The sequence below is a fragment of the Lepidochelys kempii genome, chromosome 7 (genome assembly GCF_965140285.1).
Source record: "Lepidochelys kempii isolate rLepKem1 chromosome 7, rLepKem1.hap1, whole genome shotgun sequence".
Classification (NCBI taxonomy): Eukaryota; Metazoa; Chordata; order Testudines; family Cheloniidae; genus Lepidochelys; species Lepidochelys kempii.
The window spans coordinates 55,603,604-55,624,648 of NC_136386.1; the positions used below are offsets into that span (position 1 = coordinate 55,603,604).

Here is a 21,045-nt window from a genome sequence, read left to right on the forward strand (position 1 = left end):
GAGAAATGAACTAGGATTTCAAATATTTTGATATTCAGGGGAAATATAAGAGATCCGGCAGGGTTTTATCCCTACATCTCCAGATGCCACAGCTTTGGGACTGTGGGTATGCTGTCTGCCTCTGCATGCATGTTTGCTGTATGTATGTGCAGCAAGGGGTCTGTCTAGATGCATGCAAGTTTGCAATCTGTTTGCAGGTATGTCTGGTATCTGTAAACATTTCACCGTAGTCATGATAAGTACACACAAGATCACAGTCAGCACCCCTCTCACATGCATGTGGTGTCTGCATGCATGTTTGCCATCTGTTCGTGTGCGGGTGTATTGGTGGTGTGTTTGCATGAAAGTTTGCAGTCCATCTGCGTGCATGCACCGTGACGAAGTGCACACATGCATGAATATTTACAGTCCGTCTGTGCACACGTATGTTTGGTGGTGTATGTGCATGGTGCTATTGTCTGCAGACTCTATGTTGATGGACGTTTGCAGCCTGTGTGTCTGTCTGCGCGTTGGCGGTGTGCCTGCATGCATGTATCTCTGCTCTCTAGATGCACGCTCAGTAGGGGGTTATATCCATGCACGCAAGTTTGCACTAAGGCTGTCCGTATGTCCATGGCCTGGGAGGCTACTTGCTGTGTTTTTTCAGCCCTGGCCAGGGTCTGCCTCCAGCTCTGGCCGGCCCAGTGCGTTAAGAGGTGGCTTTGTTGCAGAAGTGTCTCTCCACAATGTTGGCTCCCCCCACCCCCGCCCAATGAGGCTGTAAAAGGTCTCCGGCTTGTCTCGTTTTTGTGGCAAACGCTCTCTTGTAAAGAGGAGAGGTTAAAGTGTCGGTTACTGAATAAAAAGCAGCACACGTGGGCTATTACCATTCAGGGCAAACAAATGCAGAGAGGGGAAAGCCAACGGTAGCAGCGGCAGGCAGAGCAAAGGAGCAGAGCAAAGCCCCTTCCTTCCTTTTCTGCCCAGTGCCAGGATGCCCAAGGAGCCTGTCCCCCAGACATGGAACCCACCCATGAGTCACAAAAGAGAGAAAGAGAGAGGGGGTCTTAGATGGGAGGGGGGAAGAAAAAGAAAGAAAGTAGCTTTAGGGGGAATGTGCTGTGGAGTGTGAAATTGCAGCCCATGGTGCTCCATATTGTACCAGAAGCTCTCCAAAAAACTCATCCTCCAACGTGACCAGAGGTGCTTAGAGAGAGGGGGGCTCGGAGACACACGGGGGAAGGGCCGAGACAAATATTGGGCGTTTTTAATTGTTCGTTTGAAGCTAACATTATTTCAAAAGGGAAGGGGAAAAAGCAGTGGCCTCTTGTCTCCCCGATGCATCGATTTCGGGGTCTGAATGAGAGAGCGCCAGGGACTTTAACCAGCACCCCCCCCCATTCCTTTCCCAGGGCCCCTTCTCTGCTCCAGCTCCCCTGAAGTCCGGAGTCCTCCCTTTGAGCCGCCCTTAAATTTCGGAATTTCTTGAATGCAATCCTCTCCCTACCCCCACTCCCCCCAAAAAAAACCCCCCGAGGGCAGCTCCCTAGTTGCGTTGTTGCAAAGAAAGAGGAGAAAGCAGATAAACGAAAAGTTTTGGGTTTGGGAGTTCTCACACACCCCTCCCCAGCGTGTGTGAGGGGGATACGGGCCGGCGTGGGGGGTATCAAGGACAGATCCAAGGTGTATCCCCATCCCTACCCCTCTCAAATCAGACTCTAACTCGGGGGATCAAATCCAAGTAGCCACACAATGGTTCCATAAACCCTCAAACACTTCACCTTGAGGCAACCCCCTTCCTCCAAATTGACTCTCTCCCCAGAAGAAACCTACAGGATCGGGTTTTCTTCTTCCTTGGGAATAAGGTTCTTGACCCTCCTTTTCCCACTTGGGGTGAAAGGAGTTTGCAGAGTTTGGGAAGGGAGGGAGGGTAGTCAGGGTGGATTTTAATGTAAAATCATAAAGCGTGTGTGTGCGTAGGCCCCCCGAAATAAACCATCTAACAACGAAGGGTATTTACAATGACTCATTTCACAAGCCTGCAAAAACAAAAGTTGATTTTGTGGCGCTCGGGAGTTCGCAACATTTTTCGATAACATAAATATGAGAATTGTCCCCACAACAAGCCGATTCCGTAGCAGTAGATTCGGCGCCTTTCCAACCCTAGAGCCGTATATACAACGACGAGACAACATGGGTGCGGGCTATGGGTTTGGATGTAAGGATCCCAGTCAAAACTATTTTTTAAAATAGGCCCGAATCCTCAAGAGAACTGGACAAAAAGGCTCGGGTCATGAGTCCCACCCTCCTCGCTTTCAGATTCGCAAATCGCTTCCGCTCCCCACTTTTGCGGGACGGGGAAGAAGCGGTTGTCCAAACTAACGTTTCATTAACTCCCTTCCAAGAGAGACTACAAACCTGCCACCCTTGAGGAACAGCCCCAGAGCATTCAGCGAGAATTTTAGGGGAGCTGAGCAGGGCATTGGGGGGTGTGCGGGAAGGGGGGGGATGAGTGGGATCAATGGGAAAGATTTGGGCTTGATCAGTCGGCGAAAAGCAGCTAATGAAGCAAATCCAAAGATCGGTATCACTTCAACTCCTCCAAAAGTTTATTTTTCTTGAAATTTCCGCAGAGAGGCGGTCGCCTCTTTTGAAGTGTAAATGTTTCTAGCTGGGGGGGGGGGTTGGGTTAGGGGAAGGGGAGAGACTCTCTTTGGAATAAAAAAAAAAGAAAGAAAGAGACAGAAAGGTTCATTTAAAGTCGGACGGGGAAAAGCACCCAACCCTGACTGAATGGGAGCCCGGTTTGGGGGGGGTTTCACCTAAAAAGAAGAGTGGGAGCTCTCAACAGACCCTACAGTTCTGCATTGTTCCTGATCTCGAATTATTAAACGTGCGCGGGGAATATTCTCATAGATCCTCGTGGATATTCCCCCCCTCCCCCCGCAAATAGAAATTGTTCTGTGGATTTGAATGTTGACAAAGCAATTCTTCCAGGAAGCCGGGGGAGGGAAGGGGCACCAGGTGACGATGCGATATGGGCAGGGGTGTGTGTGGGGGGGGAGAGCTCTCTGAGATTATCTCCTCCCCTCTTGGGGAAGCAAAAGACTTCCTTGTCCAGATGGGAAAATTGACCCGATTTAACTGGATCAAACACTGGTTTCGTTAAACTGGGCGAGCCGCTGGCGCCGACGCGGCTCCGGAGTCATTGCTGGTTCCTGGACCCCTTTCTTAATGCGGGGACTGTAGTAGGGGAACAAGGTCAAAGTGACAACTCCCGCAGGCTCGGGGGGAAATTCGTCTGCTCCCCCCCCCCCGCCCCACCCGAGGAAAGTTGCTGTGTCCTTAACACACAGCCAGGAGTGATAACGCCCCAAGAGCATCTGCGTCGCGGAAGCTCCCACAAAGGACTCTCCGAAACGCTAATGTCCCACAGCAGCGGAGGCCTTTGGGGCGCGGTGATCAAGGAAAGGAGCTATCAGACAGGGAGGCAGCGGGCTAAAACTAGGACAGTTACTGGGTCTCCCAGTCCCCAATGCAAACCGAAGTTATTGGAGGGGGGAAGAGTTCATGGCAAATGTCTTTGTAATTGTGTGTTTATCAGTCTCCCTCCCTCCACCCCTTTCCCTTTCCTTCTGCCCAGCGCTGGCCGGTGAGTGTCAGAGGTTTGTCAGCCATTTGCTAATATTTGCTGCGGCTACTGGGTGGCAGATTAAGTTCAAATCCGGTTAGTCTGAAACTTTTCCCCTGCGATAGAAGTTGATGTGTATCAATTTGGAGCCGTAGAGAAAAAGCAAACCGGAGAGCGCCATCTACAGGCAGTGGGAGGGAAAGGAACGCCCTCCCCCTTCCCGCACACCTTACACGCGGGTTGATTCTGGGCAGCGAGGCCCGCTTCACCTGCAGCCGTCCAGTCCTGAACGCTGCCCCCTTCCTCCTCCCTGCCCGCCTCCCCCACATGCTCCGTGCGTGAGCGGGGAAAGGATTCCTCTTTGATCTACCACCTCAGCAGGGCGAGTGGAGAAAGGCAGCTAGCAAAGTAGGAGGCAATGAAAAGAGGGGAGGTTTAGGATGGATGGCAGGGGTGGGGGTTCAGCATGGGGAGGAGTGAGTTTGCCGGTGGCAGACTAGGGCTATGTGAGCTGCAGAGGGGAGAAATGAATTCTCCAGAAAGGGGCACAGATGCCCCCCTCCCCCAAACCAGAAGCAATAATGCTCAGTACGGAGTATTTCCCTACGCACACACAGGGGCTCTGAACCAGAACCTCTCACAAGCCTCTTCCAAACTTTGCACCTGGTGGAAATTCAGTCCTGGGATTTTTCTCCAAAAATCAGGGAGGGAAATCACAGTCATGCCGGGCTTGATAACAATAATAATGAGCATTCATAAAAATTAGCATTAATTGTAGCAGCAATAATAATTATTATTACCGATCCGACTACAAATACTCCAAACCCCCCATTAAAACAGAAGAAAAAAGTAGCCTTCGGAGGGGGTGTTTGGATATTTTGGATTCCGCTGGTTTAACCTTTTTCTTTCTTTTTTTTTTAAATGTACACACTGGAAAGAGGTATTGTTGTCTTTCTCTGCATTTAACCATATATAGTGTCGGAAAGATTTTTAAATCAGGCTTTGCAAACTCAGGGGAAAGAGAGAGATAAAACATCAGCTGAAGTGCCAACATGATTTATGAGACGGTGGAAAATATTTCATAAAGATCTCTGGGAGATTCTTTACTTAACCAGTTAGAAAACAAAGGGGGTATTTTGTGACAGATAAGCAAAGGGGTGGGGAAGGAGGGACCAAGAAAGGAAGAGGGGAAACGAACAGCGTTTCATATGATGATAATAAACACATATGGAAACAAACATTGAGCTCACTGCAAATTGCCCCATTTTCACGTGTGTGAATTTATTTATCCCGAGGTAGGCGTTTCTCTTCTGCTCTCTTGTTAGGTCAAAGCCGTCTCTTTTACTTCTCGACCCGTTTCCGAAATACTTTGTAAATCCTCTGCCTGAAAGGAAAAAAAAATAAACAAATAGTGGGGTGGGGGGAGACCCGGGATTGTTTTATTTTCCTTATTTTGAGACGCGCGCGCGCAAAACCAGAGAAACTTTGTAACCCCCGGATTTGTCATCTCCCAGTCCCAAATATGCCACTTCAAAGCGATACTACAGCAGGTTTTTTTTGTGGGTTTGTGTGTGTGTGTGTGGTTTTTTTGAAGTTAAACACCGAGAAAGCTTTGATGTGGATCAAATCCCAGCCGCTTCAGCTCGAGAGATCTCCTGGATCCGGAAGGCGGAAAGCACTTTCATCGGCGGGTGAGGGTGCAAAAAAAAAAAAGAAAAGAAAAGAAAAAAGAAAAAGACAGAAAGAAAGAAAAAAGAAAAAGAAAAAAGGCCGATGAAACTGACAAGCGCCGTGTATGCGTGGGGGAGAGAATGTGCTTAAATAGGGGAGTTGGAGGCGCCGGAAACAAAGCAGGGAATCAGGCAGTTTAAGCTCAGCGCACCCTCCCGTGTCCCCTCAATTTCTGATCCCCGTCCCCGCTGCAGCCCTTATCTGGAGTTTGTCTTATCCGCGAGTTTCGTTTTTCTCTGTAGTTTTGTCCCCCCCTCCCCGCCCCCCAGCGCCCCGGCACTCCCCCCTCCCCCTCTCCTCTGCCCGAGTGACAGAAGCACGGACCTCCTCGCCCGGGCTCCGTCTCCGCGCGCTGGCGAATCAGAGAGTGTTGGAATCTATTGCCTTTGTCTGACAAGTCATCCATCTCCCGGCAAAGGGGGAGGGCGAGGAGGGGTGGGGGTGGGGGGTGGGGGGGGAGAGATCTGGAGGGGGCTTTGCAGCTTTTAGAGAGACACACGCGGGGAGAGGAGGCTCCATTCTCCAGCCAAAGCTCCTCGCAAACACATCCCACCTTGCCAGAAAGTCTGCCAGGAGCGGGACCCTCTGCCTGGGGAGCAGAAGGAGGCGAGGGGGCGCAGGGAGGGGGCTGCCGGTGCTCAGAGATCCCGGGGATTTCTACTCCACTTTGAACTTAAATGAACTAGCCCCAGACTTGGCGGAGGAAGAGGAAGGAAGCCGCATCATCCTCTGCCGCTGCTGCTTCACCACCACCATCATCATCCTCACCTTGCTTCAGACGCGCCCAAGCCTCCAGCCCCTTGCTGACCCGGCTGCCAGGGATGATCTGACCCGAGCGCTCCAGCCATGACATCCACCTGCCCCCCGGCCGCTGCCTCTCGCTGCCCGCTGGGACCCTGCTGACCAGAACCATCAGGCTCCGCTTGCTCTGCCCCAGCTCGAGCCAGCTCCCCGTCCACGGCCCCCGGAAAGTTCTCCGCTCCCCGGGCAGGGCCGAGCGCCCGCCCCCCGCCTCCCCTCGCCCTGCTGGCTGCTTTTTTGTTTTCTCCCCTAAGTCTTGAAGTTGAGTTTTAGAGGCGACACGGCGGCTTCAGCCGACTTCTTCCCCTTCCTTTGCCTCCCCATGGATATGCACTGCAAGGCAGACCCCTTCTCAGCAATGCACCGTGAGTACCGGAGCCCAGCTCCTTCTCCTGCATCCCTCCATGCCTCCTTCCCCAACCCTTCTTCCTCACCTGATCCTCTTTCCAGGCCATCCTCCCAGCCGTCTGCCGCCTCCCCCAGCCAAGGTGGGCTCCGAAACCCCTGCCTTGCTTTGCCGTCACCGGCCACAGATGCTCCCTATCTCCTTCGGGGCTAAGATCCCCACCAAAGGGGATCCCGGAGCCTGGGAACCCCCCAAACTTACTGGAGGGAATTAGTGTGTGTGTGAACGGGAACAACAACAACAACAACAAAATCAGGTCTTGCTCCAAATCCACTTTGCAAATTTGTGCCTCCGAGGGGGAGTAGTTGATTCCGACGCGTGTGTCCACTTGTATTTTCGATCGTTTATATTTTATTCTGCGACGTGGGTCAAAGCTTTATTTTTTAAAATTTTAATACATATATATGTGTGGAACCACAGTTCTCCCTGCCATTTTTTGTTCTTTAAACTGAAGAGGGGGTAAATGTCATTTTTAAATGACTGGGAAGGTGATTGTTTGTTTTAAGGATGAATTAGAGGAAGAAAGAGGACAATTATATTGTTTGGAAATCCGGCATTTTCGAGGGTTATTAAGAAGTCACAATCCCCCTCTTTTTCTTTTTAATTTATTTATTTACCAGATCCCTCGGGTGCATTTTAAATGCATTATTGACATACAAGAAAGTGGATTTCTGATATGTTTTCAGTCTAGAATCTCATTTCAATCAAAGGAGGGGGGAAAGGAAAAAACAACAACCCATGACAATTATTGTAATAATGAAATTGCAATTCATTTGAGCTAACCGCAGGCAGGGAAAATAATTCAGGGATTTAAAAAGACAGAAGTAAAAATAAAAATCTGAGCTAGAGACCATACTGAGTCAGGAAATGAATAATTAAGAACAATTTGTAACTTTCCAGGCTAAACTTTTCAAGACGCTGCCCTGCCAGCTGTTAAAAATAACCCAATATTTAAAGGATACACAGTACAATATCTGGGGTTTTAAAAAATGATTTGCAAGAAGAAAAAGAGCAAACATATAAAGCCCACGAAGAGGGTTGGATGCACCTTTATTTCTTTTTCAAAATTGCTTCTTTCTGAGCGATTTTGTTAGGGGAAAAAAATATTGTTTCCCAAGTATATTCACTGAAAATACGCCCAGCGTTTGGAAATATTTTGTTTGCACGGCGGCGGCTTTCTTTTTAATTGATTGCAATACCTTTGCATTTAATTTAATTTGGAAAATGTATTTAATCGATAAAAATATTTCACAACCCAGCGGATGATTTAAAGAAAACCCAGGCAGATCTGGGAACGTTTTATTTTTGCTGCCGAATTTTGAAAAGAAAGCGTGATTCAGTTTGGGCCCTATATATAATCCGTATATGAGCGGGCAATTATAACACACATAAGCGCTGATTTCCTCACGCGCTCACACATGTATACAGACTCCAGACTGTGTTCTGTTCAAAGGGACAGATGTGTGTGTATATATAGAGAGAAAATAAGGTTTGAAAGGGACCGATCTAAACTAAAACAAGCCCGGGGATGGGGGGAACCACTGGGTGCAATAATTTGAATTATTAATTTTTTAATCTTTTTTGCATCTGCTGCCTTTTAATATTCTGTAATGCGAGTTATCCAAGGTGCCTTGAATTATTTATCAGCGAGGTGTGGAAGAAACGGCTGGCTTGTAACTTTAGAGGCAACATGTGCAAAAGGTGGTCTGGACGCATGGAGACAAAACCCACCCGCACCATTCCTGAAAGACCCAAAGGATCCCGGAGGTGGAGGGCAGGAAGAAATGCCCCACTACCACCACCCAATAATCCCAAGTATTTTTTTTTTCACAAAGGGGTTTTAAAAAAATCTAATCGGGCCGAAAAGAGCGGTCTAAAGAAACCATCCCGGGGTTAGGCTCATGGCATTTTGGAGGGTGTTTCTTGGGTGTTGATGGAGGGCACGGGGGGGCGGTTGTGAGAGATGAAAAAACTCTGTTTGTGAAGAAGGACTTGGATCGATCGCAGGGCAATGAGAGTTCCCACTAAGTTCAGAGCCAATGAGTCAGTGTCAAAAGCAGGAGAGAAAAAAAAACCCAGCAAAAATACAAACAGATCATTTTTCAGCCAACTGCAAAACCAGCTGAAGATCTCTGCAGCAGGTTAGCTCTGGGTGAAAGGAAGGCTCTAAACACAGTAGACACACACTCCCCAGTTCTATCGCTACAGACACCCAGGGATCGCGGCAAATGAAGATATACCTTCTCTAAATATTTATGGGCACACACACATATCCACGAATGCGCATTTGGACCTCTCGCGCACACACTTAGGTGCGAGCGTCACAAAGACAGCTCGTATTTTGCTAATATCCGAATGAAGAGATTTCCTCATTCCTGGCAGCCGCTTCCTGCCTGAAACATTTAGCAGGTGCAAAGCCCCATCCTTCCCGTATTCATCCAAATGATTACTGAAAAAAGGCAACTCGGGCACCCCATGGAAGACCGAGCTGGGTTTTTTTCTGAAGAGGGGCGAATGGGGAATTTTTATTTCCCCTTGAACAGAATCCTTGTTTAAAAAAAAAATCAAGGCGAGTTTTTTTTTCTGGCGGATTTTCCCCCCCTAAAAGACCGAAAGCTTATGAGAGAGAGAGAGAGAGAGAGAGAGAGAGAGAGAGAGAGAGAGAGAGAGAGAGGTTTTGTTTATATAAACTGTAATCGTTTGCGGGACACAAAGACTTCTTTCTTTCTTTCTTTCTTTCTTTCTTTCTTTCTTTCTTTCTTTCTTTCTTTCTTTCTTTCTTTCTTTCTTTCTTTCCCTTTCACCTTTAATTCAGAGCTATCCGAAAATAAATGGAGAAAACGAGCTATACCAGGTAAAAATTCTCCGGGGTGAGGGGTGCGGAAATAAAAGCAGCAGGCAATGTGATAGAAAATCATGGCACGGGAATGAAGTGAGAGGGGAAGGAGCCGCTGCAGGAAGAGGGCTCTGCCTGGAGCCTCTAGAAGGGAAACTCAAGCGTTTGGGAGAAAATCTCTTCCCAACTCGCCGAACCGGCACGAGCCTGGGGATCTATGCTCGTCCCCAGAATAATGACCCTGACATTCTGCTGCTCCATCAGAGATCCTGGGAATAAAGGGGCACAATCGCCGCAGGAAAGTAGCTGGGTGTGTGGAGAGAGGAAAGTGACATTCGTAGGAAATTCACTCCTCTGGGTTAGGGTGTGTTTAAGAGTCTTTCTTTCTTGCTTGCTTGCTTTCTTGCTTTCTTTCTTGTCCTTCCCCACACCCTTCTCCCCCTCCATCGCCTCCATTCATAGCTAGTCACTGGAGATGTTGCCCGCGGGTCGCTAACTATCCCCGACTAACGGTCTGTTTCTGGGGTGCGTGGGTTGTTGTGTTTTTTATTCTCTCTCCCCAGCAGGGCATGGGGGAGTGAACCAGCTCGGGGGGGTGTTTGTGAACGGCAGGCCCCTACCTGACGTGGTGAGACAAAGGATAGTCGAGCTGGCTCACCAGGGAGTGCGACCCTGTGACATCTCCAGGCAGCTGCGGGTCAGCCACGGTTGTGTCAGCAAGATCTTGGGCAGGTAAGGCTCGGGCGAGCAGCGGGTGCATCCCCTCCCCTCCTCCAAACTGCCTCCTCTCCCGTCCCCTTGGGTCCCCCTCTGCGCCCCCAGGTTGTCACGCAGCCCGAAAGGGGAGAAGAGCAATTTGCAGGACAAACAGCCCCCCTCCCCACCCCCAGCCACCTCTCCCTCCCCTTTGCCTGGGAAATAACCTGAAGCAGGAACATTTTGTGAGTAGGAAAGAAAAGGGAAAAAATCCCCACCCCACCCCCACTCTGCCGAGCAGCCTTAAAAAAACGGTCGCAACCAAATTTGGTGTGAAATCTCCCGGGAGGCAGCTCGGGTGGGGGAACCTGCCTCAGCCCGGCCTTGGGGTTCAGGAAACAGGCTGCCTGTGCCGGAACCTCCCGGCCATCCTCCGACCTGCCCTTTGCACAAGCGGTGTCCAAACCGTGCCGAGCTAGTGGCCATGCGGGGACGTGGGGGTGCCAGGGCCAGAGATGAGCGGAGAGGGCGGGGAGCCCCGAAATCCCCGCTGCGCACCCAGGCCAAGCAAACCGCTCTCCGCCTCCTGCGGCACAGCCAGGCACTTCCAGCGGGGGAGAGAAAATATGAGGGCTGGGGTGAGAATGGGGGGGCCAGGGAAGGAGGAGAAAACATCAGCGAAAAGGGGGGGGGGTGAGCTCAGCGATCGGCTGTGTCCCTGGGCCCCTCACTGGCCCCCATCCCTCTGCATTTTATCCGGGGGGCGGTTTCCGTTTTGTTTCCCCATCGCTGGCTAGGCCTGGAGTTCGGGTGGAAAAAGGAGCCGCCTCCCTCCACCCCCCCCCCACAACACACCCCGCTGCCCAAGGGCACAGCCCCACCTCCCCTGCCCCCGGGCTCCCCAGCACACCCCGCTGCCGCACAAGGGCACAGCCCCACCTCCACTGTCCAGGTCCCCCCGCCCCAGGGCAGCCGCCCAGGAGGCAGGCAATGGCGCCCCAGGCCCCAGGCGGGGGAGGCTCCGCTCGGCAGCAAGGGCAGATAGAGTTGCGGGGCGCGGGGGCGGCGCGGGGCCGCGGGAGGACAGGGCATGGCAGCCGGTGGCCAGGTGCGGGTGAGCTCGGGCAGGGGAGCGCAGGCCCCGGGCACTGACCGCGCTCTGCTCTGGAGCAGGTATTACGAGACGGGCAGCATCAAGCCCGGCGTGATCGGCGGCTCCAAGCCCAAAGTGGCGACCCCCAAAGTAGTGGATAAAATCGCCGAGTACAAGAGACAAAACCCGACCATGTTCGCCTGGGAGATCCGGGACCGGCTCCTGGCCGAGGGCATCTGCGACAACGACACGGTGCCCAGCGTCTCCTCCATCAACAGGTAAGGGCGCCCCTCGGCCCGGCACCCAGCGCCCTGCCCCAGGGGCCGGCCAGGCGCTCGCTGCCCCCGGGCCAGTCCCCGCTCCTCTGCGCCCAGCCCGACCCACCTTTCCCACAGCTCCCCTCCCCCCACGGCCACTTCCCTTTTATGGCCCCCATAAAGCTCTCCCAGCCGGCAGCCAGCCAGTTCCTTTCGCCTACGGGTTACCCGGGCCGGGGGGCTCTAACATTCCCCCCTCCAAGGCACCCGCCGCCTCTGCGGCCCTGGAGTTCCCCGCTCCCCCAGGCCCGGGGTGACCGGGCTAGTCCCTGGAGGCAGCGCGCCCCATCCGTGCCCCTGCCCCCGCGGCGAACCCCCAGCCCGGGGCGTTCCGCTCCTGGGGCCTGCTGGTGCTGGAAGCCTGCTCGGAGACGGCGCGCGGGGGCGGCCGCCGGAGGGGACCGGCTGGGCAGGGAGCTGGGTGAAATGACTGGGTGAAAGTGCGCGTCGCGGGGTGTTGCATGGCAGGGCTGGGAGTGCGAGGGTAGGCACCTGGCAGGAGACTTCCTTCCTTCCTTCCTTCCGTCCTGCTTCTCCAGCGCTCTTTGCCTCGTGTCAATGGATGCCAGTGTTTTCAGTAATTAAGACTGTGAGATTAAAAGCGCCCATATCTAAAGACAATCACAGCCCGCACTCCTGAGCCATTAAACCACCAAATGTTTGTTTATCTTAAACAAACAGATTTAGCTTCCCAAATGCGAGGCTCCTTCCCCCCACCCCCAGGGGCAGCTGCTAAGCCAGCAAGGACGCCTCTTCCGAAGGCAGGGAAGAGCTCCACGAGGCGTCTAGCTGCTGTTTCGAACCTGCACAGATCACAGCCCCTTGCAGAAGTTTTGATTGCAGCGGGATGGATGTAAAACAAACCACCCACCCCTCCCCACCCCTTAGGGAAAGAATCCCTTCTTTGGTGGCAAAAAGGATATATTCCAGGTGACAAAATGGGGAATGCTGCAAGATGTTGTGATGCATATAATCATGTATAAACAACACACACATGCATGAGAGTCACACATTGGCATCACACAGGTAGACACTTACAGGCGCATATACAAATATCACACCGACCCAGGTAGAATAACACAAAGATACAAACACACACAAGACTGTAGGTACTTACCCACACATATGCCACACTATTAGAAATATTGGAACACATATAGTCAGGCACTTACAAAAACATACACATTTATGCACTCAGATACAAATACCACTCCAATAGAATAATATATATATAATAATATATATACAGTCTACACACTCACAAAAATACACACACTACATGGAGTATATATACACATACCTTAGAGACACATGCACACTGACCAGCATGGTAGTATCTGGTGAGTGCATACATGCATATGCCTGTATATTTACACTTAGGTGTAGCCAGGATGTTGAAAAACCCTGTATGTTCACACCAACATCAGGAAAAATAAACACTGGGGAAACACTACAGTATTTTTTGTCTTGTGCTATCCATGGGAGATTTATCAAAATAAGTCTGATAACCCAGGCAGCATATATATCCCAAATTCACATCCTATATAAACAGCTTTACATATTTTGCAAATGATATGGAATTATTCCACATCATCTTGAAAACAGCAGGTAGAATTAGCTGGTAGAATGTACCTTGGCTAAAGAAGATTCCCTCAGACACACAGTCTCTGTAATATACTGCTAGGCTACCCCAGGAAATTATCCCTGTGTGTGCCATCTGTATTAAAATGGTTATTAAGTTATGAACAGGGTAACATAATACTGATCGAGTAATTATACACCCTCCTAAAAAACCTCCAGGTCCCTGTTACTCTCTCAGTCAGGTATTGAAATAATAAGAGTTTGACATTCAGACACCTTACAAGGCAGCTGTGGAAGGACAGCCAGATATCCCTGAAAGGAATTAAGCCAATGCCCCAGAAGTCCAGAGGAAGGGTTTTAGGTTCTTTGAAGGAACAGCACATTCTTTCAGAGAGGAGCAAAGATGCAGTCTGCTTAGCTGGAACATGCATGCTGGGTTAACTAGCCAAAAGCAAATTGACATCCAATAGCCACTGAAGGCAGGGACTTGTAACCTATTTGGGAAGAGTAACACATTGCAGCGGGCCGCACGGTGTCGTATTCATGCGCAAGACCAGAGCCACATGCTTTCCAGGTCTAATCATACCTTTGCTGCTGATTTATTGTGCTGCCTTGATGTTACTGTGCCTTAGTTTCCTCGCTTCTAAAATGAAGATAATAATACTGACATATCTCAGAGGGGTCGGGGACATTGTTCATTAGCTAACTACAACTCTTTGGGGATGTATATTGATTTATAAATGGTAAATATTATTATATCAGATAGGCCCAACTGTGATGCCCCAATTCTCACCACTGTGATATTTCAGTGTGAGATTGCCAAGGAAGAATGGGATCTTTTCAGTTTCTGCTGATTAAGACTCTCTTCAATCTCTTTCATAATGCAGGCCCAACCTCCTTCTTGTTCACCTATTAACTTTGTGTGGGGCTCCCAGAATCCCAGACTTGCAAGGAAATGATTCCTTTAATGGCTGCGGACAATGATACAAAAAGCACCATTTTAGGATGTGTGCTGGGGAGGAACACAGCAGTGTGTTGTGAGAGAACCACAGCAGAACAGGAAATAGAAAGAATACAAGGGCCCAATCCTGCTGCCATTAACAATGCAAGTTTCACCATTCACTCAGTGGGAACAACACTGAGAAGATAGTAGAAAGAGACAGGACTGCGTTTACAATTAAAATGCAAATTCTCATTCTCTTCCATTGTCGAAACAAACATTTTGAAATAACCAGATCATGTAGACATCGCATATGTGTGATAAATTGCCGAGTCATGTGACAAACTGCATTTATCATGCACCTGTGTCCACCTCACCTGCTCTCTGATCACCAATTTGGCCCTCCCTGGATTTACTCTAACATTCCAACTCCCTGAGCGGCTTCAGACAGACGCCATTTCTTAAAACCAGCCTGACACAAAAAACATTTCATTTCCCCTGCAATGTGGAATTTACCCCCAAAACTGTATTGGCCCAAAGTCCACCGCGGGCAGTTTTCAGACGTGCACTAATGACAAGTTTAAAGTCCAGTGTCTAGGGGCTCTAGAAATTAGATCTTTGCAGAAATGGCAGAAGCCCGGTTTTCTAGCAGGAAATGAGAATAGCGTTTGTCTCTGGAAAGACCAAATATATTAGACTTTAAAGCCATGTGTGACATTTGTATGTATTAAAAAAAAGCTCTTCTAGGGCATTTTAAGAGGTTCTGAAAATGTACTAATTACATTTTGATTTTGCTCTTTCTGAATTCTGTACAGCTGGACTAAGACTAACAAAGGCACATGAGTTTCTAGGTGCAAGGATACAAAAAATAGTCAACGTGAAATTTTTAAAATCTTCCTAAAACCGTTTTAAATCGATTTTCTGTTAAATTTGTGGCACCTACAGAATACATGTTGGACTGTAAAAGTTTGATCAGCATGCATTTGGGACAACACTTATAACTCACTCTCGGCTGGGCCACTTGTGACTAACACGATCATCCCAAACTTGTGCCGATGTAACCCCTATGCTGCAACATTGTATTTTAGCTCTTCATACAGAGTATATTGAAAAACCTATCGTAACCCTCAAGACATCAGCAAAAATCATTTGCCTACCAGTTGGTGGTCTTCTGTTAACGGTGGCGAATAAATATACACAATGCATTAGTCAATGGACAAAATAGACTTCAATTGGTAGACTCAAGATGGGTGGTTGTCTAATATGGGAGATTTCCAGTACACATTTCATATATTAAATAATATAAATTAGTGCAGGTTTAATGTATTATATACCTATAAGTCAGATATTGTATATCTATCATTGAGAAGCAATTAAGTGGCATAAAGTTCTAATTCCAGCAACATAGCAAACAATGAATGTTGATCTCAAATGACTAGAGAGATTTTCCATTATCACATGGAAGCAGGCTGGTTATCTCTGATCACTTAAATATGGACTATTTAAATTGGGTTTGCGTCCGCATTGCTGTTAGCAGAACAGTGGCGTTTCTAGTATGAATTGGGGTGTCAGATATCACTTCCCACTGGGACGAGGCTATCTGATGTCAATAGGGGTGTTGGCTTTGTTTTGCTGCTCTTGGAGAACCTTAAGAACCCAGGTTGTGCATGTTATGATAACCCACTGAGATCTGTACGAGTTATGCTGTGTGCTTTAGTAGGAACAGCACATCATGGAACCATGTTCAGAGTTCCGTAGTTAAGGATTCAACCCCCAATCTATTCTAAGCATTATTTTTTTACCTACCTCTAACACTCAATATATTGTACAGTCTCCCAAGTGTGGACCCGGCCCACAGACAAAGTGCCCCTCCATTCCAGTACTGAGGTAGCTTTCAGTACTGTTAGATTTGCAGTTTGGGAGAAACAGGCATGATCCCTATCTGAGGAATGCAGGAGTCATAGGCTTGTGGAATAATATTATAGTCAGTTTGCATGCTTATGGTTACTCTTTGGACTGTGTGTTTCTCTGATTCGTATAGCAGGGTGTGCAGTTTGCTGGACATGATAAACCTCAGCTGGGTTGTCACATGCTAGGTGGCAGGATAAAGCTTTTTCAGTCCCTCCCAAGAATCTGTGTCCCTAGTATATGTTCACTTCTAGAATTATGTGATTGGTTTTGGAAAATGTTTTCTGTTACGTTATTTAATAATTGGCCAATGATTCCTAGTTAGTGTAGATCTTCACACTGCCTCCTTTTATGAGGTTCTTTTATAAATACAAATGGAAAGACAGACACTGATTCAGGTGATATCATCCCTGGAATTGTGTTTGTTGTATTGTGAAATATTGAGCATGTGGCTATAAACCATCAGTGTCCACAGGCAGCCTTGTCTAGCAATCGGAGCAGGGGATTTCATGTCTGGAGACTTTGATTCTCTTGCCGAAGCTGCCACTGACTCAATATGTAATCTTGGGGAATTCACTTCATCTCTCTGTTCATTAGTTTCACCCTCTGTAAAATGGAAATGAGATACTTAGTTTCCTTTGTAAGCCACTGTTGAGCAGTCTTTGCCTAAAAGATCCCATATACCTCAAAGTAGAATTATTACAGATCCAATCCTGGAGCACTGCCGATTTACATCAGTCAAGGATTGATCCATCCATCCATCCATCATTTTATCTATCTGTCTAATCTCTATACACACCCATCTCTCTCTTCCTCTATAGGACACAACTTTTGTAATTCAATCTGTGAGTTTTCCCAAAAAAATCCCGTACCCATCTTTGTCACTTGTGGCTGAGTCCTGGAGTCTCTGCCACCTTCCTCATCCCGCTAAGTAGATGTGAAATCTGGAGGATGGATAATGATTTTTCTGAGGACTCTGGATTGCTGAGAGCATCTAATGTGAGCGAGGTCAATAACGACCGAAAGTAACAACTACTGGATGGTCTATATTAAACGAGTTGGTGCCTCTCAGTCCAGTTCCTAGTCAGCAGTCCACATCACATAAACATAGTGCCATAGCTGGTGCTAATCTGCCACTTTCTTGGTTGTTTTAGCAGAGCGGCCAGGGATTAACCTGCCCAGGTACAACGAACAAGCCTCTGACTCGAGGTGGGTTCTTGTAATCCAGTGACGGAGGGCAGGGGTGGGGAATGCTTGCCCTAATGCTGTATCTGCTGTCTGGATAAATAGGGGCCGTGGCTCTCAGGTCTCTTAATCTGGCACCTCTCCTCACACACAAAAGTAACTCTTTCTGGATCCCAGCAAGGGGCTGGCACCTTTTATGATCTCCCCATTGACCTAATGCTGGATACCAGGTTTCCATTCAATTTCCCACCCCAGGGAGAGCAGCTCCTATTCCCAATTGCTTTCAACTGAGCAGAGAATGTGATTGGGTCATGTAGGACTTCATTACATCCTCCTTTTAAACCCAGATTCCCCTAGTCACACACAAACCCAGTGTTACCTCCTTTCCATCATTCCAAATAAAGGACAGGCCCATAAAACTGAGGTCATACACAATGTTGCTTCAGTTAAAGGAGTATATTTTTGCTTGTGGCACCATTACTTGTCGTATTCCTCACATCTGGCCATTGGCAGTTTGTATCGTGATGCATGGACTGAGTTAATCATATTCCCTCTGATTTTCCTATCTGGCCCAATGAAGGGCTGGAAAGGAGAGATCTTAGCTCCTGGCATTTATCTTTCCTGCTCTGCAATGCTGTATGTTCAGAGACTGCATGTACCTTTTGCCTTTTAAAAGTCCACCCTTTCAGTCTAGGATGGACTAGGGTGTAGTACAGCAGCCATTTGCTATACGCAAAAACTTGCACAAGCTTAACTCGCAACAACAATGCATGGTTGTTGTGAGTTAAGCTTGTGCAAGTTTTTGTGTATGGTGAATGGCTGCTGTACTACACCCTAGAGGCAGCTGCATTTCAGTGTTGGGTGAATGAGTCCTATGCCGTCAAACCTCATTTATCAGAACCTCTGTTATCCGAAAAACTCATTTGACTTGGGGGAATGAGTAAAGTAATAAGTAGCTTGGCTAAGAGACAAATAAATAGGGGGACAAGATAATGATCTGCAAATATCTGAAGGGTTCAGACCCTCTGAGGGAGAAAAGGAGGTATTCAGGCTTGTACAAAGTGGTATACTAGGAGTAAAGGGATTAAATTAAGAAAGGAAACATTTAAATTAGTAGCAGAAGGAATTTCCTGGTAGTGAGATCTATTAGGCTGTGGAATTGTCTCTCACAGGAATTCTTCACTGTTTAGGAATATTTAAAACTAGATGGGATAAAAACAAGAGAAAATGTAGGGGACACTCCTGCCTTGGCTAGAGAAATGGACTGGATGATTTAATAGTCCATCTGTAACCTTTACAATAGGATAATATGATTGATTCAAAAGGAAGTCATGTAGCAAACACATGGAAAAGCCCCTGCTTCTCCATAACCCCATCTAATCAAATGACTTTCATGTTATAGCAAAAAAAAAAATCCAGGACTTGACTTTGAAAACATTTAAACTAGGCCAGATCTTGGCCTGAATTAAATTGGCATTGACTCCAAGAGAGGTGTGGCAGTGCTCAATCTGAGGGTCTGGCAGGCAGGGTTCAGTCAGCAAAGTACATGGGCATCCTTCTTGATGCAAGGGGCCACTTAAACATAAGTGCTCAGCATCGGCCTAACTGTGCCCTCACTGAGGTCAATGGGAGTTGACATCAATAGGAGCTGAGTTAGGCCAAGGATGAATGCTGTAGAAGACCCCACCCAGAGTATGGATGATTAGGGCTACTCAGAAAGGTTCTGCTTGGCTTTGTCAATCCATCATTGTTGAAACTGAAAAAGCTGATTAGAATGCGGGGGCGGGAGAGGGGATCTCACCCATCCCCAATTCCTTTGTCATATGCTATCAATCTACAGGCAGATTTGTCAAGCCCAGGTGCTCAGAAATCATGAGTCAGGGCCCAAAAGTCATGAGAGTGGCTTAAAAATCCTGAGTTTAAAAAATAATAATAATCCATTTAGGGGGTGTTTTTATTTGCCTTCTGGTTTCAGAGCCGTTGGGTCACACTTGGGTCACTTTTTCCAGCTTCTCTCAGGGCAGGTCTACACTTAAAACACTGCAGTTGCCCTGCTCTAACGCGCCAGTGAAGATGCTAGCTATGTCGGCAGGGGAAGCCCTCCCCTCTGCATAGCGCTGTGTACACCAGGGGTTAGCTTGATATAACTGTATCACTAAAGGGTGTGGGGGTTTCCTGAGCTATTTAGTTTTGCCGATGTACGTTTATAGCGTAGACCTGGCCTGTGCAACCACAAGGGCTAGCAACTCACTATTTTTTAAAAACTGAGAGCTGAGCATCTCATGTAATCAACTGACCCCAGGAGCTGGGGCTTTAAGAAGAACAGCAAATACCATGGCACCTCTGATAAAACACTACAGGGAGCGATTTTTCAGAGGCAACCTCCCATTTTCACAGTGCAAATATCTGGGAGCACATTTCATACCATGTAGACAGCCATCTTCCTGATTGCAACCTGCAAATCAGATCACAGGGCACCCAAGTGCTTCAGAATATGCCTGGAAACATTCGCACCCAGGAAATTTATGCTTGCAATTATTTGTGGGCTCCCAAATGTGGGTACCAACTCAGAGGCTGAGTTACTGTTGTTATTTATCATTTGAATTGCATCCCATTCACAGATCAAGACCCCATTGTGCTAGGCACTGTGCAAACTCTGCATTTGCGTGGGTCTGAGTTGAGGCTGTTCTGGAAAATCAGCAAGTGGACCTCAACATTCCTCTCGCTGGCAGTCCAGAAAAAGTCTAGCATTTTAAGGGTTAAACAAATATACATGGCTAGCTTCCGGTCAGATTTGCAGAATAAGGGAGCTGTTTGTGGCTAGGGCTCTCCCACGAAAGCATCATCAGCATCGGCCTATAAGGAAGAGCAAAATTGGAGGGGTCCCGTCCATTCCTGTTCCCCTAGGGCACATCTTAGAAAAAGATCAAAGGTGGACATTGGCTAGTGCTACAAAATAAATAAATAAATGGGGTCCTAACTGTGCTGAGAACTCAATAAAACAATCACATCAAATACGAGGCGGTATAAATCCACGTCTGCACAGGTAACCCACTCAATTGCTTTTATTATGGCTCAGCCTGGCTCCATTTATTACTATCCGCGGTCTGGGTGAAGGATGCTGGCGTGGAGGGTGGTCTCTTTGTGCAATCCTATCCCCGGAGCTGCAACAATCAGCCCACAGAGAGGTGGGTTTCAATGGGCGACCAGGACGGATCCATCTGTCTGCATGAAAACCAATCAATAACCCTGTAACTAGACCCCTTGTCACTGGGAAATGGACAACATGATAGTTCAATATCGGGGCCATGGAGGAGATTAGCTGTTGTTGTGGGTGAGGGAGAAAAAAGAAAAAGATCGTGTGTGATGTGTGGACAGCACATGTGCGTGTGTCCCTATAGATATGTGTGAGGAAGAGTGAATGAGTGTGTGTGTGTGTGTGCATGCAGATGGGTACATTAGTGTAGAGGTATATGTAAACTGTGGGTGAGTTTTTGGGGGTGTATGTCTGTTCTGTGAGCGGCATTGTGAGTATAGTGGACGTGTGTATAGGGACTGCATGTGGAGTGTGTTTGTGTTGATTGGATTATATGTGTGTATCTAAGTGTCTGTACGCAGGGAACATATAGTCATTGGGAGGTATATATACATACGTATGGGGAGAGGGAGTGCAAGTAAATTGACAGAAGTAAATACCTTGGCTATGTATGCTTGTGGGGAGTGTATATGTGGCTGGATGCGTGTATTCCTTGGGGCTTTCAGTGTATGTGTGTGTCTGAGGGTGGAGAACGTATGACTGATGTTGTAGGTAGTGTATGTGTGTGCAAAGCAAGAGGGAAGTATAACATGCTTGCAGGTATAACCCTGAGCTCGCAGGCTGTTACACAGAACATGCCATTCAGAAACATCGCCAATGAAATCTACCCAAAGCTCCGAGTGAA

At 48.1% G+C, this 21,045-nt stretch overlaps 1 protein-coding gene across 10 annotated transcripts in view; it reads left to right on the top strand.

Annotated features, from left to right (window-relative positions):
* PAX2 (paired box 2) overlaps positions 1-21,045 on the top strand; it is a 133,153-nt gene that overhangs the window by 6,600 nt on the left and 105,508 nt on the right. For 7 of the 10 annotated variants that reach the window (XM_073352922.2, XM_073352927.2, XM_073352918.2 and 4 more), the window contains exons 1-3: positions 5,818-6,507; positions 9,948-10,116; positions 11,254-11,451. In XM_073352922.2, the coding sequence (XP_073209023.1) occupies positions 6,465-6,507; positions 9,948-10,116; positions 11,254-11,451 (410 nt within the window). In that variant the 5' untranslated portion in view covers positions 5,818-6,464. Of the gene's footprint in view, positions 1-5,817; positions 6,508-9,947; positions 10,117-11,253; positions 11,452-21,045 lie in introns of those variants that run through there. The other 3 variants (XM_073352919.2, XM_073352926.2, XM_073352923.2) reach the window with 2 other exon arrangements.